Raw genomic sequence first — 23,513 nt, forward strand, 5'->3', positions numbered from 1 at the left:
TCAGCTTCGGAGTGAGGGGGAATCAGTGCCGGAGACAAGGCACCAGGGAGCGGGAGGAGAGCGCACAGGCAGTGGCATACGCGCACCAGTGGGGCTGCCATCCTTTATGCACAAGGGGACAGACGGCCTGCGTGTGCATGTTGCGGGGGGACCCCTGGCCAAGAATGAACATGGCCAGTGCTTGTGCTGTATGGCGTTCCCTCAGAGGCTGAGCAGAAGCCCAAACATCTGGGTGCAGAGTGCACGTGTGGGGTGTGCCTGGAGAGGAAACAGCCCCACTCCCATCTGTGTGTCCCTCCTGCGTGCAGCAGAGCAGAGCCTTGCGCATTCTCTTCCTCACCCCACCCGCTGCACATGCAAAGGCAACTACAGGGCCACGAGGGAGCTGGGCTGGGGACAGGACAACGCCTTGCAGCTGGCTCTGGCCAGGGTCTGCAAAGGGCTCCACCTGGCTCTAGGAAGTCATCTATGGGTCTCCCAGTGAGTCAACAGACGCTGCTTTGGCAGAGATCCTTCTCCAGATGCACCCTGCACCCCATGAATTTAGGCGGGCGGCAACTGGAATGGCAACCAGCTGGTGGGACTTGCTCCTCAGGTGTGTTCATCTGGCACCATCTTGGTTATCCTCTTCTGCTGAGCTTTTGAGTGTTCCTCCCATTGTTTTTAGGCGCTTTTATTTTTAATCTGCTGGTTGCCACGCTGTGTTTTCTGCTCTGGACATTGGACTTTGTTGTTTTTATTTTGTAAGCCACCCCCCAAGACTGTTTCATGTCAAAAGGCAGGCTGTGAGCCTTACAAATAAATAAATGCAAGGAAGCCAAGATACACCTGGCTCCCTTGCCCCAGGGAGGATGTGTCTGCCCAGGCTCTCCCCATCCAGCTCCCACCCTCGGAGCCCCAGGTAAACCCAGATCCACCCCTTATGCTCACAGCCCACTCTCGGAGCAGCCCCTGTGAGGGCTCCAGCCCTGCACCCCAGCCCAGCCCACTAGCCTGCTCCATACCCAGCACTCCCACGCGGTAGTTGAGGGTGATGACGATGACGTTGCCGTAGCTGGCCAATACGCTGCCGTCAATCATGTTCCCTGTGCCTTCCATGTAGGAGCCACCATGGATGTACACCATCACCGGCTTGGCTCCGCTGTCTCGGATGTCTGCAAGGGCGAGAAGCTAGAGACAGGATTCTGGCAGGCCTTCTGCATTACCTCCAGCCCGCTGGGGCCACTCGTGGGCATTTCCTGGTGGGGGGTGGGGGAAGAGGCCTGGCCCGGCTCCACCCCGCCTCCCCCTCTCCCCCAGTCACAGAGACCCGAGGCCATGGCTCAGCCGAGGGCCTCCCAACCTCTCTTGGGACAAGCACAGCTCCCTCCCCACACAGCCAGGCAGCCAACGTGAGGAGACCCCAAGGGCTTGCGGGGGCCAACGGTGACGGGAATGCCGCACGGCCAGGCCAGGCCCACTGCAGGAAGAGAGGGGGCCAAAGCTGCTTGGCAGAGTGACTAGAGTCCTGGCACCGGTGCCCCACACCTTGGAAAGCTGCTGCGGTTGGGGTTGCCTGCAGGAAGCACACAGAGTCTGGAGGAGGTGCTGAGCTGGAGGAGACACTTCCGGGAGACTGGAGAACCTTAAGCTGCTGCCAGCCGCAGGGAGATGCAGGGGTTGGGGAGGGGCAGGAAGGGATAGGAAGTGGGGGCACAGAGACCCTCCTCCTGCTGAGAAGGGACGCTGGGTGATATGCTGGGGAGTCTAAGGACTGCCTGCCTCTTCTTTCTGTCATAGTAGCTTCCCTCTGCCCAGACGCTTGCCAGCCAAGGATGCCCATTCAGTTTGGCCCTGCCTGGCTCAGTCTCCAGTTCTCTCTCTGTGTCTCTCACTCATAGGAACATAGGAAGCTACCATCACATACTGAGTCAGAGCACTGGTCCATCTCGCTCAGTATTGTCTTCACAGACTGGCAGCGGCTTCTCCAAGGTTGCAGGCAGGAATCTCTCTCAGCCCGATCTTGGAGATGCTGCCAGGGAACTTGGAACCTAGATGGTCTTCCCAGAGAGGCTCCATCCCCTGAGGGGAATCTCTTACAGTGCTCACACATCAAGTCTCCCATTCATATGCAAGCAGGGCAGACCCTGCTTAGCTAAGGGGACAAGTCATGCTTGCTACCACAAGACCAGTTCTCCTCTCCCTCCCTCTCAGTGGCTGCTGCTCCTTAAGAGGGAAGATGGTCATTGGTGTCTGCCCCATGCCCGTCCATCACCGCAGCTGAGCCCCGAGTTCCAAGGTGGCCCAGGGTCACCAGACTGAACATAGTGCCTCACAGAACAAAGTGGGTGATGGGTGGGCAGGCAGACAGAGGTGGTGCCATCACAAGCCAGGCAAGGATTGGAGACATCTCTACTCCGGCCCCCAGAAGGGCCCGAAGAAGTTGGAGGGAAATAGGCAGAGGTCACCAGGTAGCAAATCAAAGGGAAAGGACGAGAGTCCAGCATCACTGCACCCCTGACCATCAGCAGCTCCCCAAGAGACCAAGCCCAGTTCCCTCCTCTTCTCCACCTGCAGCTCCAGGAAGGCTCCAGCCTTTCATCTCTCCACCCACACGCCACTAAAAAAAGCCAAAGCTGTGTGTTGCCAGCTGCTGGTCAGTGTTTGGCCCAAAACGATACCCATGGAATTCCACAAACAAGATCATCAGTCAGAATCCACCAACTTACTCTATAAAGAACATCTCCTGCTGGCTTAACTTCAAGCCAGGAAGTTATCTGCCTCTTCTCCAGGCTCAGCCGAGAGGCTTAGTGGAATTTTCATCAAAGGCCGAGGGGATCCCCACTTTGTGCAAAAGAGGGGAAAGAGGGAATGATGTCGGGCACTTTTTGCTGCCCTGGTGCAGCCAGAAGCCCCCCTGAAATGGGCCATACGGTCCATGGGACCAGCTGTGATGGAGCTCAGCCTGGCTTTTCCTTTGGGTCCAGAAAAGACAGAGAACAGTGGCTGGTTTTTGTGCTCTCAGTTCAACACTTGAGTGATAAATTTAATGTGTCTATGGGGGAAAGGTGATCAAATGCCAATCTGATTACTCAGATGCAAAACTACACAACCTTGGCACTGGATACCCTTCCCCAAGGACTCCAGTTGGGACTTCTGCAATTGCGAAGCTGATGACTACTTCCATGAGTGATGCTGCCTGCAATGTAGACATGGGAGGAAGTTGCCATGAGATAAAGCCCTTCGTCCTTGCAGGCTACGAGTATGTCCTCAAGTGCCTCCCGCCCTCTCACGCTTCATCAAGGACCTGCCTTCGACAGCAAAGTCTCCTGGCCCTGCCATGATGGAGGCTGTTCTCACCCAGGTCCCTTTCCCAGATGCCAGGACTCCTGGGAGACAGGCCCAGGCCTGCAGCGACCTCACAGCTTCCAGGCATGTCTCAGTGCCCCAACAGGGGTAGGCGGGAAAATTTGGGAGTCTGCCTCCAGAGAAGAAGCAGATATCTCACTACTCCTCCAAGGGGAATGGATCTAGCTCAAGCCTGCTCAACTTAGGCCCCCCCCCCAGCTGTTTTTGGACTACAATTCCCATAATCTCCAGCCACAGAGGCCAATAGCCAAGGATTATGGAGTTATAGGCCAACATCTGCAGAAGGGGCCGAAGCTGAACAGCCCCGATCTAGCTGGAGGGAGACACAGCAGAGTCATCAGCAAAGCGTGGCCCCTAGGAACATCGGAAGCTACCTTATACCAAGTCAGACCATTGGTCCATTTAGGTCAGTATCGTCTGACTCTACGCTGACCACTGACTGGCAGCAGTGCTCCAAGGTTTCAGGCAGGAGTCTCTCCCAGCCCTATCTAGATATGCCAGAGATTGAACCTGGGACCTTCTGCATGCTCTTCCCCAAGCTACCTTCTCCACATTCACTGCTTCCTGCTCCGGGGTTGCTTCTCCAAAGCTGGATTCATCGATCAGAGCTCATTCCAAGCTCTTATGTGGGGACCCTTCTGCAACAGCCATTTCACATGCTAGAGCTTTCTTATGGGGGAGAACAGGCCACCCAGACAAGCTTGTCGCCGGATCACCATCCTGGGCTGGAGGAACGGGCTTCCCCGTGCTCCAAAGTGATAACTACCATAAGGGGGAGGCAGTTGTCTCCCAGTCTGGGTCCGTTTGGGGCCTGTTGCATGTTTTAATTGTTTTACTCTAGGAGTTGTTTTTAATTGGTATTAAAAACTAATTAAGTGGATTGGTTTTATTTTGTGAAACTATTTTATTTTTATATTGAAACTTGGATTATGTACACCGCCTCTATCTATCTATCTATCTATCTATCTATCTATCTATCTATCTATCTATAAAAATCAGGCGGTATATACATATGATAGATAGAATAAAAGGGCAATGATCCATGATGCCTGCTCTCCCAGCAACTGCCTGTAGCAGTTTCATATCCATGTCTGCCAAAGAAATCACTGCAAATAAGCAGGAACTATTTCTCAAATCAACTCCTCCTCACAAGGAAGCTGCTGGTGCCCAAGAGGGGTCTCCAGCCTGCAATTCAGAAGCATCTCTTGGGGCTGGCAGCACCCCACAGAGCAAGGTGCCCTGCTACAGATTCTGGCTTCTCCAGCATCACTGCCTCCACCCCCAACCTGGCCTAGCTCATAGCCATGGCAAGGAACATCTTCATCTCCCACACTTGGTGGGGCCACACTGTTGCACAGGCACCTTCACCACCGCAGGCCCTGCCCGGATTTTGGGCAGAGAGAACCACATACCTTCCCCCCCTCAAACAACACCACCTAAAAACCCTGATCCCGTGGAAGCAGCAGCATCTCATCTCCTTGTAGCTTCCTTGGCCCTTTGAGTGTCGTCATAATGGCCATCACTGGTGACAAAGAACCACTGGTCACGTCAGCAACCTTGTGCAAGCTGAAAGCTCGCCTTCTGACCAACTCCTACTAGGCATGACCTTAGTCTTCCGCATTAGAGAGCTCAGTCCAGGTGCCCTGGCATAGATGCTAACTCTGGGGGAAGAGGCCATCAAGCAAGGCCCAGGAGAGGACCGGCCGAGAGAAAGGGAGGCAGAGAGAGCAGGAGCAGTGGAAGAACACACTCTGCTGGCAGCGGGCTCCAAGGGTCCTTCGGGCCTGGCTTGCCCCCTCCAAGCCAGCAGGCACCTCATCTTTGGGAACTCAGACCTGCCGTGCCTGTGCGTGGTGGTGGGGAGGGCGGGAATCCACTGGGGGATCTCGTTTTTGCCCAAAGGGTGCACCTCTGATGGCTGGCACAGGAGGGCAAGGAGGCAGAGCCCAGGGCCCCTTGCCTGGCCGCCGTCCCAGCTCGCCGTGCTACCCGTGGCCCCCAGCGAGCCAACGCGGGGCACGAGCAGGCGCCTGAAGCAACTGACACCACCACAGCCCCGCGCCCCTCCCCGCGGAAGAGAAGGCCGAGGCTCAGAGAGCGCCGCCGCCGCCACCACCACCACCACCCTTCCCATGCAACCGCTCAGCACAAGGAGACAGAAAGACACAAACAGCAGGGGGCTTCCTGGGATGGCAGCGAATGAGGGGCGCGCATGAAAGAGCGTGAGAGAGGAGCCGGTTCGTCATGCAGCCACAGCCAGCAGCACCTGGCGCACACAAATACCTTCGTCTTCATCCCCGTCATTATCCGCTAAGTCCTCGCCCTGTTTCTTAGCGCTGGTGCCTGAGGACCAAACACGAGGAGACAGAACAAAACAAAACAAAACAAAAGGGAGAGAGAGAGAGAGAGAGAGAAAAAAAAAGAAACAGGAAGAAGAAGAAAAAAGAAAACAAAAGAGAATTCAAAAATAGCATGATTGCAGAGAAGGTGGGCACGTTACCTGGGCAGCGCTTGGGGGCTCCACTAAGCATCGCTTCACCCCGTGTGTGACCTCCAAAAGCAGCACTGGGGGGGAGGGCTGTCCGGAGCAGCTCCCCGCCCCCCATTCCCAGGAGCAGAGGGGGCTCACAGTCCACAGGAAGGGTGGGCAGGGAAGGCTTTGTCCGGGGTCTTCCTCCCTGCCAGTCTTCTCCCCGGTTACAGAGGTCTGGAAGTCAGGCCTGAGAGTGGGGCAGCACTGATGGGGCACTCCACGTTTGGGTGGCAGGCCAGACCACAGCCACCCCATCCCCTCCTCTTCCTGCAGGAGAAGTTCCAGGACTGGCAGCTTCGGTTAGGGAGGCACTGGTTCCCTCAGGACACTGGGCACGGGGGGGGGGTGTCTGTGGGGCGGGAGGAAATGACCTGGCACAGCCCTCTGGACCTGGGGAGGAAGCACGGTGTGGCTTTGGTGGTGGTGGTGGGGCAGCAGTGCTTGCTGCCGTGTGACCATACAGGGGTGCCACATGTGCTCATAGTATGCTTACGCACGTGTGCTTGAGAGGAAGGCCCCCCGCTTGCTCATCCACCCACCCCACATTTGACTGGACACGCGAAATTCCGAGTGTGTGCATGGTGCGCTTTAGTGTGAGCATGCATATGGCAGTGGTGGGTGCTCCTAGCAAGGGGCAGCAGCGACACCAGCAACTAAACCTCTCCAGGGTCCTGGGTGTGTGTGTGTCTGGATCAACCACTTGGGTACTTGTCACACTGGGACCAGGTGGCACCCTGGAATCTAGGGCACAGGAAACTGCCTTCTACGGAGTCAGGCCATGGAGCCATCTATCTCAGAGCTGCTGACCCTGGCTGGCAGCTGCTCTCCATGGTCCCTTTCCTATCACTTGGCACCCAAGACCCTTGTAAATGTGGATGTCCAGGATCAAATCTAGAACCTTCTCCATGCAAAGCACAGACAGGGGTCTTCCCATCAGGGCAATGCTTTAATTCTCTAGCCCTCTAAAAAAGGCCAAGAACTTTTTTCAGAACTTCGGGGGGCAGCAGAAAGGGCTGTTGGCAAGTCATCTGTCCAAAGCAGCACCTGTGGCCTGCCAAATGGAGGATGGTCCTTAGCACGTTCTTTCCCATAACACCAAGAACTCTGACACTTCAGCGTTCCTCACGTGCTCTAGAAAGTGGAAATGAACCCCTAGTAGAATCAAGCATCTGTTCTAATCAGGGCAGCCTTTTCATTCAAGAAATAAGGTATGGGGACTTTAAGCATTCATTATCAGGGAACGCATTTGTGGAAGACTGTTCACAGGGTTGCAGGGAGAGGCCTATCCCAGCTCCACCTGGAGATCCTATCAGGGAAAGAGAATCGGACTTTCCGCATTCAAAGCAGGGGTTCCACCACTGCGCTGTGGCCTCTCCAGACCTGTGCAACAGGCTTTGTAGCAACAGAAGCTCTGCTCAATCTGCAAAGCTCCCCACCCCACCAGAAACCTGGGCAGGAGAGCTGGAGGCAGGCGCTAAGACTCCACAAAGCTGGAGGGTGGGAGATAGGCCGGGCCAGAACAAAGCTCTCCTGTCTCCAGCAGCCGCTCAGATTCCAGGCCTGCACGGTAGCCATGGAAACCGAGGCAGAGAACGACTGCATTTCCCATCCCACTGCTACAGGGCCCTCTGCCCTGCCATGGCTCTCCGTCCTCTCCCCCATCTCCTTTCCAGAGCCTGGGTGGAATAATTCCAGAGGCAGCAAAATTGGTGGGAGGAGGAGGAGGAGGCGGCAGCCGGGCCTTGCTTCTTCCCCATGGCCTCCCCATCCTCGACTCTCCACTGGTCCACCCACAAGCTGTGCCAGCGTGCGAGGGGCTCCACAAGGCCAAGGCGAGGCAGGCATTGATGCCCAAGGCCTGCCCTGCACAGCAGAGAGAGAAAGAGGCTGGCCAGGGGCCTGCTGGGCAGGCACTCCACAAAGCCACGACCTCCAAACACCAGCTGCTTGGAGCTGGCCAGAGAGAAGGGGAATGCGGGGTGGGCTGGGGAGAGAAGGCAGACGGTCCAGAATCAAGTGGGGCCTGAAGGGACACTTCCGTTGCATTTACAGCAGCAAGAAGCACATCTGGAGCTTGGCTAGTGTGGTGGTAGAGCAGGGCTTCCCAACGCTGACGCTGGACCACAGCGTCCATGGCCTTCAGTGCCTGAGCACCCATGGGAACCTCCACAACCCTTGGTGCCCTTTAGCCCAGGGAAATTCTTCTTTTCCCTGTACCCGGAGCAGCTGGTGGGGGTGGAGGTGTATACGTGTGTACGTGTACATGCGTGGAGCAAGGGATATGGAGGGAATGTACCACTATATCTATTAGCCAATCTAGCCTGACGGTGAGGTGAGCAGAACCTAGGAAGCTGCTCTATACTGACTGAGTCAGACCCTTGGTCCATCTAGCTCAGTATTGTCTACACAGACTGTCAGTGGCTTCTCCAAGGTTGCAGGCAGGAATAAGCTCTCTTAGCCCTATCTTGGAGATGCTGCCATGGAGAGAACTTGGAACTTAAGATGCTTTTTGCAGAGCGGCTCCATCCCCTGAAGCGAATATCTTACAGTGCTCACACATCAAGTCTCCCATTCATATGCAACCAGGGCAGACCCTGTTTAGCTAAGGGGACAAGTCATGTTTGCTACCACAAGACCAGCTCTCCTCTCCTCAAACAAATAGGAACATAGGAAGCTGCCATATACTGAGTCAGACCACAGGTCCATCTCGCTCAGTATTGTCTACATAGGCTGGCAGTGGCTTCTCCAAGGGTGCAGGCAGCAATCTCTCTCAGCCCTATCTTGGAGAAGCCAGGGAGGGAACTTGGAACCTTCTGCTCTTCCCAGAGCGGCTTCATCCCCTGAAGGGAATATCTTGCAGTGCTCACACATCAAGTCTCCCATTCATATGCAACCAGGGCAGGCCCTGCTTAGCTAAGGGGATGGGTCATGCTTGCTACCACAAGACCAGCTTTCCTCTCAGAGAAAAATGGCACCACATCAGAGCACCACCACTTCACCCCTCTGTCGTCAGGAGCTCGAGTTAGTGTCTTTGCCTACAAAGTCTGAGCACTGCAGCCTCCCACAGAGTGGGAGGTCTAAGCAGTACAAGGGGAATCAGTGTGTAGTGGTAGGCATGGCAGAGGAGGGTTGCAGAGACCCAGTGGCTGAAACCCAGCTAGCTCTCCCAGCCATGAAACTGACTGCCAGGAAATGTAGGACTGACGAAAGGAAGTGTTTTCCGCACACAGCACAGAACAATTTATCTATGGAATTCTCTACCACGGGATTTGGTGATGGCCACTGGCTTGGACGGCTTAAAAAGGGGCTTAGAGCAATCTATGGAGGACAGGTCGATTCATGTCTTGATGGCTAAAGGATACCTCCAGGTTCAGGGGCAGGATGCCTCTAAATCCCAGCTGCAGGAGAGCCACTGCAACACGGAGAGCATGCCTTGCCTCCACTCCTGGTTGTGGGCTTCCCAGAGGCGTCTGGTGGGCCACTGTGAGGAACAGGATGCTGGACTAGAGAGGCCTTGGGCCTAATTCAGAAGGGCTGCTATGTGATGTTCTCCCAGGGCGCTGGGTTTTGCTTGTTTGTTATTTGCTGGTTTGCAGAGAGTGGCCAGGATGACGTTAGTATAAACAACATGGGAAGCAAGTGGTCAGTCTTGGACAATCCCTTCTGCATCAGAAGAGCCTCTTCCAAGTCCAGAGTCTAAAAATCTGCTCCAGTCAGCAGGGTACAAAAGTTCAAACCCCTGCACAGGATGAAGACACCACCACCCTTTCGCAGAGGTCTCCACCTCCCGTGAGAGGGGAATAAAGCAGCCAGCTTCAGCTATCCCCCACCTCCTGTTTGAGGCAATTCTAAGGAGTTTTGGGGAACGTCACTAGAGGCTGGTCTCTTTTCCAATGGCCAGTGGCCCTTCTTGAAATGAGGGGTCGAGGGGCTCGGGCAGCACTTCTCTCTCTCACACAGATATTTAGACTTTTCTCCATTAACAACAAAGAAGCCACTTTGAGGACAGAGCAGCTCTCCATGAGAGCCTACAAGCCACCAAACCACTATATCCTGCCCAACAGAGGAGACCTTTACCACTCATCAGGTGCAGGTGTGGGGCAAAAGCAGGCAACCAAGAGCACACTTTCCAGCATTAATCCTTACTACAGATCAGGGTGGCCAACCTGAGGCTCTCCAGCGGTTGGACTACAACTCCCATCGTCCCCTGCCACAATTCAAGCTCGAAACAGGGTCATTTCGTTTCAAGCTCGAAACAGGCCCTTTGTGTTGAGCTCGAATCGCCATTTTGAGCTCGCATCGTTTCGAGGGCGAATTGTTTTGCACATCTATAACAGATATGCAATTGTGACAGGAGATGATGAAGATTGTAGTCCAACAGCAGCTGGAGAGCCTAAGGCTGGCCACCCCGGTTATGATGCAATGCTGTTTCAGTATTAGTCAATGGACAAGTCAGACTTCACACTGTCATCGTCATATGATCAGTCACTACTGCTTCCACTCATCCTGCTGCTCACACCAGTCGGCCAATCTTTACACAAGCCATTACTATTCAAGCTGATCAACCAGCAATAGGAATGCCTGCAACAGCTCCCAAACTCAGCTGAGATGGAAGGCAGGTCTGCACAGCAATACCCCAGTTCAGTGCCTCAGCATACAGCAGCACCAAAGGAACCCAAGGCAACCTGCATTTTCTGGCACCTGCACCAAGGCCCTTAATTCTCCCGGTGCAAACTACTTGGAAGTCAGCAGAGATGCCCCAAGATCTGTCTCCCATGAATCTTGCTGTGGGCATTTCCAGAAGAATAAACAGACCCAGGGATCCCAAAGGGAATGCTGCAGACTGCTGTGTAAAACTGCTTCCTAAAACGAGAAGAATATTCACATGCTCCCTTCCTGCCCTAGATGCCTGGCACTGCCTCCCAGAAAACCTGTGTGATGCCTCGCTTCCTTCAAATGGGAACATACATAGGAAGCTGCCATATACTGAGTCAGACCATAGATCCATCTAGCTCAATATTGTCTCCACAGACTGGCAGCAGCTTCTCCAAGGTTGCAGGCAGGAGTCTCTCTCAGCCCTATCTTGGAGATGCTGCCAGGAAAAGAACTCGGAACCCCCCTTACAGCCCACCTTTCCCATGAAGCCTTGCACATAACCCTCAAGCAAATAAACCCAAGTTAGCCAGGCCCAACAATTCTGGCCATGGGTGCCATCTCAGGGGATGAATGCTCACTGTGATTTTTGGCAACGTCTACCCCACTAGTGATGGAGAACAGGTGATGGCATTGTTGCACTTAAGAGATTTCTGTGTTATCACCCCTTCTTTATCCCTACCCACAAACCATTAGAGTAAAATTGTAGTCATTTTTGCACAGAGGAAAGAGTTAAGGTAAGAAGTTGTTGTCCTCTCTCCATGGAGTAATCTTTGGAGGATATTCCTGCCCATTGTCATTTCCATTCCTCCAACAACATAGCATGTTATAGTAGTTTTTGTGTTTTTAAAACTTTCAAAAGCTTTAAAAACACCATTGCACACTTGGCTGTTGTGGTCGGCCTGATGGTCAGGACAATAAAAGCATGATGATACACTGAAATGATATCACCTATGTCCCTACCCACCTCCAGCACAACATCCCTCCAGTGGCTGTTGCTGGTGTCTACCTTATATTTCTTTTAGATTGTGAGCCCTTTTGGGAGAGGGAGCCAATCTTATTTAATATTTCCATTTCTATGTAAACCACTTTGAGAACTTTGGTTGAAAGGTGGTATATACATATCTGTTGTCATCGTCATAGTAGTAGTAGTATTTCCATCATCAGGGGCACAAATCTTTGTCAAAAATCACAGTGAGCATTCGTCCCTCCAGATGGTACTGACCACCCCAGATGACTCACGGACTAAGTCTACAGAACTGAAATCCTGCATGTTTCCCCACTATTTACCGCACCCTGATCCCCTTCTCCGTTTCCCACCTCCTCTGTGTCAAGTTTCAGACTGTAAGGTCCTCAGGGCAAAGACCTGACACCTTATACTTGGTAATGCACCACACATATTCATGACGCAATACAGCACTCCCATAAATGCAGTAAATACATTCCCATAAACGCATAAATACATTCACCCCATAAATGCAGTTTAGGCACTTCTGGCAACTCTGCCCCACAGCAACCTCTAAAGGGGTCCACAGACCCCTTCAAACTGCTTCAAGACCTTCATGTCTGGACATGGCGATTCCGAAAGATGCTTCGACTCTGGCTTTCCACACAGACAGCCAGGCTTGGGCGAAGGATCATGGAAATATCTGGACAATATTTTTATCCGAACATGATCCATCTGGAAGCTGGCACTCCGTCACGAAAGCTGAGCCAAGCGCTTGCCAAGGAGGAAGGAACAGGGTGTGCAAGGCATTCCGGAGCTCCGTGGATCCATGCCGATTTTGGCTGGAGGATTAGAGATCACTCTGAGGGCCGGCCCTGGGAGGCTCTCCAGGGTGGCATTGAGATCCCCTCGCTTCTGGAAGGATCAAGGCGTGCTAGCAGGGGGTTGGCCAAGGCTTTGAAGTGGGGGGCAGCCCTGGTGCTCGGGGAGAGAGAGAGAGGCCTTCTGACCAGCCAGGACGGACAGCAACTGGCGAGGCACAGAGCCCAAACAAGAGGCACTGGGGAAACCAGACTCTGCTTTTCCTCAAAAGTGCCAGCCAAGAGAGGGCCACAACTCACAGTGGGATCCACACCATCTTCTGCACCCGTGGCAGGAGGAAGGGCCAACTCCAGTGGTGGTGGGGAGATCGGGGGGGTGTGCGTGTGAGAGAGAGAGAGAGAGGAAAGGCAGGGAGCGCGGCCTGGGGCGTGCCGGTGTGCCGGTGGCGCGCACACTGAAGGAACGTGGGCCCAGCCGCAGCTCTACGCAGATGCAACGCCAGGGCAAAGAGATGGCACAGGCAGCGAGGCGGTTCCCATGGCAACCAGAGCCAGCCACGTCCCAACCACACCCCCTACATACAAAGTGGGGGTGGGGGTGGAGAAGGGGGGAGGGAAATGCCAGGGAAAGCACCATTTTGTCTGGACAAATGTCAAGCAAGGTCCCCGTCCCCACCGCTGCCCTCCCTCCTCGGTGTGCCGCCACAGAGGTGGAGAAGCACAAAAACCCAGTTTCCGCTCAGTGCTGAGAGGAACCCTGGGCGGGAAGCCGGGCCCTGCGCTGGGAGAAGTGGGGAGGGCAAAGGGACCCACGGCAGCCACCAGGGGCGCTGGGAGAGCCGATAGCTCTTGCTACCTGACGCAAGTGGGGAGCCCAGAAGGTGCTACGAAGGGATGGAGCATCTTGGCAGCTTTGCTGGGGCCGGGCAGCTAGACAGACCCGCCATGAGCTTCTGCCCGGGGGGGGGGGGTCCCCTCTACCTCCCCCCCCGGAGAATGAGGGGGGGGTGCTGCTGTGGTGTGGGGCAGGCCCCTCTCTCTCCTGCCTCTCTCTATGCCCCTCTAACAGGCCCCGGCTCGCTACCTACCTCCTTTCCTACATATTTTCTTGTTGGGCTTTCGGGCGCATTCCTTGGAAATCCGCTTTACTGTAAAAATGAATAAAAGACTACAAAATAACAGGAGGCTCCAGTGGACGGCGTGGGCATGCAACCCATCCTCTCCCCCAGGCCCCACCCAGCCCCCGCCAGCCCCCAACACCCACCCTCGGGACGGGCCGCAGGGAAAGGAGAGGGAAAGAGGGGGTGCTGTTCTGGGAGGAAAACTCTGGAGCCAAGGGTGCGGCGGGAGGGGGGGAGGGAGTGCGAAAGCAGGAAGCCCCCAACTCACCTCCCTCCCCCAGCTCACCAGGGCAGGGGTTGCCAGCTCTCTCCAGTGCTGCTCTGTGGGTGACCAGGCCCCCCCACCCTCCGCCGCAGAAGCCCTAGTGGCTGCCCCTCCTTGTGGTGAGGCTGTGAGGCCCACTGGAGCTGCGTGGACTTACCGTTGGAAGGAGACCCCTGGAAAGGAAACGTTAAGGGGACAGCCCCCAGCCTCACCACAAAGGGCCCCACTGCACACCACGACTCCCACCCCCCACCGCTACCCCAGACACACTTTCACAGCTGACCATGGCACCGGGGGAGAGGAGGACGCCCTGGGACTCCGCCCAGGGTCTGGGTGGGGTGGGGGGCGCAGGGCGGGGGGGGGGAGGCAATGCTGTCCCAGCCAGAGAGAGCAAGAGCACATTCCTCCCAGCCAGTCCCTGCCCCCTAACTAGCACATGAAACCTCAGAAGGGGGTGGCGGGGGGAGAGAGAGAGAAGGTCGAGGGAAGGACACCCCCCCCCAAACCAAACTCAAGGCAGAACCTGGCCTTTGGTGCCCCCAAACCAGCCACTCGCCGTGAAGATCTGCGGGGTCAGCTGAAGAGTTTTCTCATCTTTTGCGAGAGAGGAGCCCGTGATGATGCCATGGCAAGGGGGGGGCAGCGTACGTGGCGGGGGGGGCAGAAAAAGAGAGAGAGGCAGAGAGAGAAGATGGCAGCCAGGGGGACGGCAGAGGGCAAGCAGTGTGGCTGAAAAAGCAAATCCACAAACAGACTGGCATGCATGGGGGGGCGGGGCGGGGGGGGGCAAGGCTGGCATGCTGTGACCACAGTGAGAGCAACCACTGAGAGACAGAGAGCCACGGAACCTGGTCGCACCCCGCTGGGGACTCACCATCCTCGGTGGGGATGTAGATGTTGAGATAGAGGCAGTCTTCGTTCGGGTCCTGGATGTAGGTGGCCACGATATCCAGGTTGGAGGTGAACCAGATGGGCAGCATGATCTCGGGCACGGCCGTGTGGATGTTCTGCGGGCACACCGGGGAGAAGTGGGTGGCATTCCGGATCCCCGACCACGAGGGCGGCGGCTCTGGGGGCATGAAACGCTTCTCCCCGACGGGGGGCGCTGCGTAGGGCACCCCCAGGTACTGGTCCACGGGGCCCAGGATCTCGCTGGGCAGCGGCACCCGCACGCCGCGGAGCTTCCCATAGTGAGTGTTGACGGTGGGCGAGTAGACCTGGCTCTCCATCTGCACCACGGCCGAGGCAAAGCTGAGGATCCAGAGGGCCAGGCCCGCTTCCCAGCCGCCGCGGCCACTGGCCGCCTCAGGCACTTGCAGAAAGGGGGGAAGGAGCGGGCACCGGAGGAGTGACCACCACATGGTCTGGGGAGGGCAGCACTGGAAGCCAGGCCTCAAGCAGACTCCTGGGGCTCACAGAACCCCCATGGTGGAGAGGGAAGGTCTTCTGGAAAGGAACAGGTCTTCCTGGAACCGGCCGTCTGGCTGAGCAATCCTGGGGTGGGGGCGACTGGATTATCTTCAGAGGCCCCTGGCTGCTCGCGATCGCTCCCCTTCAGAGGGTGCCGGTCTTCTGAAATGGGTGGCTCTGTGGGAGGGAGCAGAACAGTCAGGAGATCAGCAAACCAGACTGGCTCAGCCAGAGCAGAGTCAGTGACGCCATCTTGTCTAAATTCGGCACTAGAAGAGAGAGCCCTATTGGCTGGGACCAAGGTGGGCCCACCCGGTCCAGCAGGGCATCTCCTGGAAGACAGCTGGTCTTGTGGGAGCGAGCGGGAATTATGCCCTTTGCTAAGCAGGGTTCACCTGGGCTTGCATTTGGATAGGAAACATGACGTGTATCCCCCTTAGGGGATGGGGCCACAGCTGAGTGGAAGAGCATCTGTATCCATCCCTGGCAGCACCTCCAAGAAGGACTGAGAAAGACTCCTGCAGGTAACCCTGGAAGAGCTGCGGCCAGCCACTGTGGACAGCGCTGAGCTGGGTGGATGAACAGTCTGACTCAGTATAAGGCAGTTTTTAATGTTTATTTATGTATTTATTTATTCATTAATTTGATTTCTATACCGCCCTTTCAAAAATGGCTCAGGGCAGTTTACACATTGAAATAAATAATTCAGATGGATCCCTGTCCCCAAAGGGCTCACAATTTTAAAAGAAACATAAGATAGACACCAGCAACAGTCACTGGAGGGATGCTGTCCTGGGAATGGAGAGGGCCAGTTACTCGCCCCCTGCTAAATAAAAGAGAATCACCACATTAAAGGTGCCTCTTTGCCAAGTTAGCAGGGGTTCCTCCTGCTTCCCAGGTTCCTTCTGCTTTCCACAGTGGCCAGCAAGACGCCTCTGGGAAGCCCTCCCACCAGAGGCGTAAACTTCGTGGGGGCAGTGGGGCTCAAGCCCTCCTCCGGACTTCCTGGAGGAGGGAATGCCTCCTCCCCGCCTGCTAGCATCAGCAAGCTCTCATGCTCAAGTTAATCAGTCAGTGGAACATCACCATCAGTCCTGTGTTGTCTTTGTAGCAGCTCAGCAAGTTCTTAGGAGAAAAGGCTGCCTCTCCGGGACCTTTCACTCCATGATTCTCTGATTCGAAGTAGTATAACAAGGAGGAAAGCAAGTGGTGCTGACTGCATGCAGGTGCTCTTCCCAGAGTGGCCCCAAATGCAAGCCAGGGTGGGCCTTGCTTAGCAACAGGGAGAATTCATGCTTGCTACCACAGGACCTCTCCTCCGATGTGCCCCCAATGAGAAATTGAGACGTTTGAGCCCCTGCCCCCCACGGTCAATCCCCAGCCACTATGGTGTTCAGGGTGGATGGCTTATGACTATGGCGGTCCTACTAGCCACTGAACTGATCAGCCTATCCTCCATTCGTTTTTCTAATCCTCTTTTAAAGCCATCCAACTTAGTGGCGAGCACATCACCTTAGAACACAACGTAAGAACAGCCTTGCTGGATCAGGCCCAAGGCCTATCTAGTCCAGCATCCTGCTTCACATAGTGGCCCACCAGGTGCCTCTGGGAAGCCCACAGGCAAGAGCTGAGGGCATTTATTTATGTATCACATTTTTATACCGCCTGATATATACATCTCTAGGCATGCCTCCTCTCCTGCAGCAACTCCCCTGCAACTGGTATTTAGAGGCATCTGAGGCTGGAGGTGGCCTATAGCCCTCAGACTGGTAGCTACTGATAGACCGGTCCTCCACGTCTTTATCTAAACCCCTCTTAAAGCCATCCAGGCTGTTGGCTGTCACCACATCTTGTGGCAGAGAATTCCATAGGTGGATTATGCGTTGTGTGAAAAGGGGCTTCCTTTTGGCAGCCCTCAATTTCTTGGCAGCGTTGTGGCAACACATTCTACAACTTCTCTGTCTTTTGTGAAGAACTTTTGTCTGCCCTTCATTACCTGTCCATGAATTTCACAGGATGCTCCTGGGTTTCAGGGTTATCAGATAGCCGCCCCCCGCCCCACAAAACACCCTCTCTCTACTCCCTCCAGTTCTCAGACTTGGGCCCCCAGATGTCGCTGGAATACAGCTGCCTTCACCCCCAGACACAATGGCCAAAGGCTATTTCATCCATTATGGCTGGGGGATGATGGGAGTTGTAGTCCAACAACATCTGAGGATTCAAGGCTGGGAATTCCATGGGCGAGACCATACAACACAAACCTCAGCCCCTCACAAAATTCCATTCACAGAACTCCTTGAGGGAAGCCATTACAATTCACTATGGTATAAAACCAACAGAAATGTGTACTACAGATGGGCATATGAGTCCGCGACAGAATTGGAGACAGTGGTTAACAGCTCTGCTTGTGGGCTTTCTCAGGGGAAGCATTTAGGTGGCAAGAGGCGTGTTGGCCCTTGGGGCCAATCCAGTGGGACATTTCTTCTGCTGTTTATACAGAGCGGAAACGTGCCCCCTAATTTCATGTACGTTTTGCCTGGGCTGCTATTACCCACCGGTCAGGAAATGCACTCTGTACATGCTCAGATGCTCTTGGCTTTACTCCAAATGTCCCTGAGCAACATCCTGCTGGGTCAGTTTAGGCCTCCAGATCAAGCTCTATGCCAGGAAGTCCGCAATGTCAATCCACGCTTGGCTCGTGCCAACAAAACAGAATCAGAAAACAGAGGACCGGAAAGCACCAAAGGCCAAGGAACTCTTTAAAAAGCCACTGCCCTAAGCCAGACAAGATCACATGAAAGGAGTTGCTGGCAGCCTCTCACACAGCCCTCACTTGCCCACACAAGTTTTGCACACCGAGGGGAATCTCGCTTGCCCACTGTTACGGGTTGGTCGATATTTCCCTGGATCACATCACGTTTGCAGAACAAAACCAGCTTTTGTCTTCCACACGGGCCAAAGCAATTGACACTCTTGGCTGCCTGTACTCAAGTGCCTGGAGGCTTTTTGCATACCCACTCTCATCTGGAACTAACTCCATTTCCCCTCACACACTTGGAGCTTCGTTTGTGTAGCTTGGAGCTTGGTTTGTGTAGTCACCTGAAGCATCCTCTCTCAAGTCAGTTCACATATCACATTCATGCATTTTATTCTTCTTCCTAATATTTGGAATAGCAGCCTCCCTGTGCCCGGGAAAAGCTGTCTGAATAGGGATAGTGTGAGAAGCCTCACTGTAAGACTTTCTGCATTTCAAAGGTATCCGTTGGAAGCCTTAAAGTAGGCAAAGCTGTATGTTTCCAATCTGACCAACCCAGAGGCCAGAGCAGGCAAGCCTTTGAGCATCACACAATTCTTCGTTGGATAGTAATTTGCCTAAAGGGCAAGCTCAGACTCCCCCAACCCACCCCAAATATGCAATGTGGAGATGCTTTTAGGGAATCTTCACCAAGTCTGGGCTCTAGAGTTCCTTTAGGAGGCACATCAGAAATTCTTGAGTGTTGTTTTGTTTGTTTTTTAAATAATAATTTCACAGTGCACTATCTTCTGGTGCTGGCAGGTACTTTGATCTATGCTCTTTGGGGAGGAGAGTTGGTCTTGTGGTGAAAGAGTATGCACTGTCTCCTTTGCTAAGCAGGGCCTGTCTTGGTTTGCATTTGGATGGGCAACTCCATGTGAGCGCTATCTGCTGTAAGCGATTCCCCTTAGGGGATTGGGGCCATAACTTAGTGGTAGAATATCTGCTTTGCACACAGAAGATCCCAGGTTCAGTCCCGGGCAGCATCTCCAGGTAGGGCTGGGAAAGACTCTTGTCTGAAACCTTGGAGAGCTGCTGCCAGACAGTGCAGTACTGAGCTAGATGGACCAAGGGTATAAGGCCGCGCCATAAGTTCCTATGCTGCCTTTCTTGAACACTTACTTGTATAGTCCAACTGTATTTTGATGTGTATTCTATAGATTTTCACCCCCCAAAAAGGGTTATTTTTTTAAAAAAACTTAAAATAAGTACATGTTGGCCTACCTCACAGGGCAGTTGTGATAGCAACCTATACAATGCGCTTTGAGCACCAAGGAGGAGCTCTATACAGCTAGTGAGCATTACAAGGATCATTAACCCCTGCTAACTGGGCAAAGAGGCACCTTTTAAAGTGGTGATTCTCTTTATTTAGCAGGGGGAGAGTAACTGGCCCTATCCACCCCCCAGCACAGTACTTCCAGTGACTGTTGCTGGTGTCTATCTTGTGTTTCTTTTTAGAATGTGAGCCCTTCGGAGACAGGGAGCCATCTTATTTGTTTGTTATTTCTCTGTGTAAACCGCCCTGGGCCATTTTTGGAAGGCCGGTATAGAAATCGAATTAATGATGATGATGATGATGATGATGATGATGATGATAATGATGATGGATGCCACAGCCTGTGGACCACCCCATCTTCTGCCAGCCACACACATCCTCCTGTAGGGAGCACTTGCCCCCATGATTGGCAAATCCTCCTCCCTGACACCGGAGAAGCAACGGAACCAGGTCAGTGTGACACCCGCGAGAACAGCGGTGCAAGAAGCTACAAGAGGAGACCTCGGTCCTTCCCAGATAGGCTCTCTTGGCAGCCTGGGGATAAGGAAGGGGGTCTTCACCAGACTGGGGAGGGGGCTGCTGCAGATGGGAGTCTGCAGAGGAAGGGTGAAGAGGCACAAGCTGACCACCTGGCAAGGCCTTGCCGGAGCCACCCAGCAGCATCTCAGCCCTTACGTAACGGCAGGGAAAACCCCTCCCCGCTTCCCAGAGCAGGAGCTGCCTTTTGCAAGGATGCCGGCGGAGGGAAGCCCCAGCCATGGCTGAACTCCATTTTAGGCAAGCCGTGGGCAGAACCGTGGGCACTCTTCTGGCCCCAGGGTGGCAGGGCAGATGGGGACCGCAAGCCAAGCCACGCAAGGGCTTACTGTCGGCCGGCACTCTGCGAGGAGTGGGTCGGGGGGAAGGAAAGAGAGCAATCTGCGCTCCCCTGGACCGGGCAGACGCCTCTTTGGGGAGCGCTTGGGAAGGCTCCACTGAGCTTCTGGCAAGTTACTGGAGCATGAAACAAGGCCCTGCTACGGGCAAGCTACATTCCCACTCACAGCCAGAGCGGCTCCAGTGAAAGGAGGGCAGAGAGAGGAAGGGCGCTGTACAGCCAAGTCGGGGCTGAGCCAGCAGAAAACCCAGAATAGCACCAGGGGAGGATGTTCCGTGCCGAGGGCCACCTTGCCGTCACTGCCGAGAGATCAGCCAGGCAGGCTTCCGGGCAGAGGGATGGAACCTAGGAAGCTGCCATATACTGAGTCAGATCATTGGTCTAACTAGCTCAGTATTGTCTTCACAGACTGGCAGCGATTTCTCCAGGGTTGCAGGCAGGAGTCTCTCTCAGCCCTATCTTGGAGATGCTGCCAGGGAGGGGACTTGGAACCGTCTGCTCTTCCCAGAGTGGCTCCATCCCCTGAGGGGAAGATCTTACAGAGCAAACATGTGGTCTCCCATTCAAATGCAACCAGGGCAGACCCTGCTTAGCTAAGGGGACAAGTCCTGCTTGAGAGGACCAGCTCTCCTCTCAAGAGAGGCTCAAGTGCATTGTATGAGCACACAAGACAAGCACCTGGGATCTGGAACAGCCCAAACAAGCAACTGCAGTACTAGTCTTGCTTAGAGGTGCTTCCCTTCCTCATGCCGCCTCCCTCTCTATGGAGAAGCTTCTGTCTGGATTTTTTTTATATTATTATTATTATTATTATTATTATTATTATTATTATTATTATTATTATATTTTACATTTATATCCAGCTCTTCCTCCAAAGAGCCCAGAGTGGTGTACTACATACTCGAGTTTCTCCTCACAACAACCCTGTGAAGTAGGTTAGGCTGAGAGAGAAGTGACTGGCCCAGAGTCACCCAGCAAGTCTCATGGCTGAATGGGGATTTGAACTCGGGTCTCCCCGGTCCTAGTCCAGCACTCTAACCACTACACCACGCTGGCTCTTTATAGCCTCCAGTGTGGCAACAGACCCAAACGCCCACAAGATACCATCAGGAGACCACAGCCAGAGGAAAGGAAGCTAGGCCCATGGGGTACGGGCCATTCAATGACTCTTGCCCCACAAGATGTCACCTTTTCCAATTCCAAGAACACGTTGGCATGAACATGCAAGTGCTCCGAGATGTGGCAAGCTGGCAACTGCCCCTGCTTTGCAAGACCCCTGCTTTAGACCCCTGCTAACTGGGCAAAGAGGCACCTTTTTAACATGATGGTTCTCTTCATTTAGCAGGGAGAGAGTAACTGGCCCTATTCATCTCCAGCACAGTACTTCCATTATTGTTGCTGATGTCTATCTTATGTTTCTTTTTAGATTGTGAGGCCTCTGGGGACAGGGAGCCATCTGATTTATTTATTATTTCTCTGTGTAAACTGCTTTGGAAACTTTTGTTGCAAAGTGTATAAATATTTGTTTTATATATATATTTGTTGTTGTTACAAGTGCTAGCCACAGGAAGCGAAATCCCCTTCCAAGAATCAAGGAAGAGGGGAAAGCTAGCCTCGCTCTGCAGAGGTGGCTAGGTTGTGGTTGTGGTTGTGGTTGTGTGTGTGTGTGTGTGTGTGTGTGTGTGTGTGAGCGAACTGTAGTAGGTGCACCTCAGGAGAGGAGAGACATCTTCCAAAGAGAAGGAGAGCCAGCGTGGTGTAGTGGTTAGAGTGCTGGACTAGGACCGGGGAGACCCGAGTTCAAATCTCCATTCAGCCATGAAACTAGCTGGGTGACTCTGGGCCAGCCACTTCTCTCTCAGCCTAGCCTACTTCACAGGGTTGTTGTGAAAGAGAAACTGAAGTATGTAGTACACCGCTCTGGGCTCCTTGGAGGAAGAGTGGGATATAAATGTAAATAAATTAATAACAACAACAACAACAACAAAAAGGAGGAAAGTGGTTGGGAATCGACAGGCTGCTCAAAACGGCACATGTGGCAGCAGGAGGAAGTTCTGAGGTGGAGAGTGTCACCAGCACACATCCGGGGCCCATCACGACACTTGTGTGGGCATCACCTCCGCGGCCAAAGACCTGCAACAGTCTGGCTATGGGGCCAGCACTGCTCTTCCCCAGCAACGTGTGTGTGTGTGTGTGTGTGTGTGTGTGTGTGTGTGTGTGTGTGTGTGCTCCAAAAAGGGCATTTCCCAACAACAGGAAGACGGCGTCTGGGTGGATTAGTGACAGCTGCACAGCCTACCGGGAAAAGCCACAGCGTCTGAGAAGCCTGCATCACTCAGCACTGTCTGCACGCTTGGCTATTTCGCGCCGTTGCTTAATAGGGGCGGGGGGGGCACGCCCTTGCATGGAGCAGCTCTTAAGGCTGCTGCTGTGATTAATATCTTGCAGGGAGGCCTCAAGAAACCACAGACAGATATTCCTCTTGGGATGCTGGCACTCCCTCGCCTCGTTAAAGGGCCAGGGGATTTTCGGAATTAATGTAGTCCTTCACACATCCTCCCAGAGGAGCAGCCAGCCTCTTATTCACACCCCCTGGCCCCTCACCACCCCCCAGAATGCTCTGGTGAAGTGGCCTCAAGCTGGACCCTGTCCTGGGCTACAAAGGCTGGACTCCTCTATGCTCAGGTGAATGGGAGGGAGTGCAGGGTTTCCCCATAACCTCACAGGAACATCGGAAGCTGCCTTCTACCGAGTCAGACCCTTGGTCCATCTAGCTCAGTATTGTCTTCACAGGCTGGCAGCAGCTTCTCCAAGGTTGCAGGCAGGAATCTCTTCTCAGCCCTAACTTGGAGATGCTGCCAGGGAGGGAACCTGAAACCTTCCTCCTGCAAGCATGCAGGTGCTCTTCCCAGAGCGCCCCCACCCCCTCAGGGGAAGATCTTACAATGCTCACCCATGCAGTCTCCCATTTGCATGCAAACCAAGGTGGACCCTGCTTAGCAAAGGGGACAAGTCATGCTTGCGACCACAAGACCAGAGGTGCCTACCGCCGTTGTCAAGCAGCAGACGGGGGCCCTCAATAAAGATGGCTGCCATGTCTTCACTGCCTGCCCTGCAAGATCAGGAGGTCCGCGCTGGCTGTGGCAATGGGCAAGGGCTACCTTGCATTAAAAATGGCCAGTGCTGCAGCTCCCTCAGAGGAATTCCAGAATTGGAATGGGCCCAAGACAGTGGAAGCAACATCTCTTGGGATTATCCCAGGCATTCCCAAACTTGCAACCCCAGATGAGGTTGGACTACAAATCACATCATCCCCTTCAGCCACCATGGCTGGAGATGATGGGGACTGGAGCCAAATATCACCTTGGATATTGGGGACCCTTTTCTTGGAGCATTCATGGGCTGCCTATATTTCTTGACAGAGCTGTGAACGCCTCCATCAGAAACCCCAACCCCACCCTGGTTTCCA

The 23,513-nt window shown here is 54.1% G+C and overlaps 1 protein-coding gene across 4 annotated transcripts in view; it reads right to left on the reverse strand.

The window, feature by feature from the left end:
* The window catches only part of NLGN3 (neuroligin 3), a 56,829-nt gene that overhangs the window by 16,592 nt on the left and 16,724 nt on the right, over positions 1 to 23,513 (reverse strand). Inside the window, exons 2-5 of one of the 4 annotated variants that reach the window (XM_053273801.1) lie at positions 14,562 to 15,274; positions 13,390 to 13,449; positions 5,632 to 5,691; positions 1,005 to 1,154 (exon numbers count right to left, since the gene is read on the reverse strand). In XM_053273801.1, coding sequence (XP_053129776.1) covers positions 1,005 to 1,154; positions 5,632 to 5,691; positions 13,390 to 13,449; positions 14,562 to 15,048 — 757 coding nt within the window. In that variant the 5' untranslated portion in view covers positions 15,049 to 15,274. Of the gene's footprint in view, positions 1 to 1,004; positions 1,155 to 2,708; positions 5,605 to 5,631; positions 5,692 to 13,389; positions 13,450 to 14,561; positions 15,275 to 23,513 lie in introns of those variants that run through there. The other 3 variants (XM_053273802.1, XM_053273803.1, XM_053273804.1) reach the window with 3 other exon arrangements.

The sequence above is a fragment of the Hemicordylus capensis genome, chromosome 11, assembly GCF_027244095.1.
Source record: "Hemicordylus capensis ecotype Gifberg chromosome 11, rHemCap1.1.pri, whole genome shotgun sequence".
Classification (NCBI taxonomy): Eukaryota; Metazoa; Chordata; class Lepidosauria; order Squamata; family Cordylidae; genus Hemicordylus; species Hemicordylus capensis.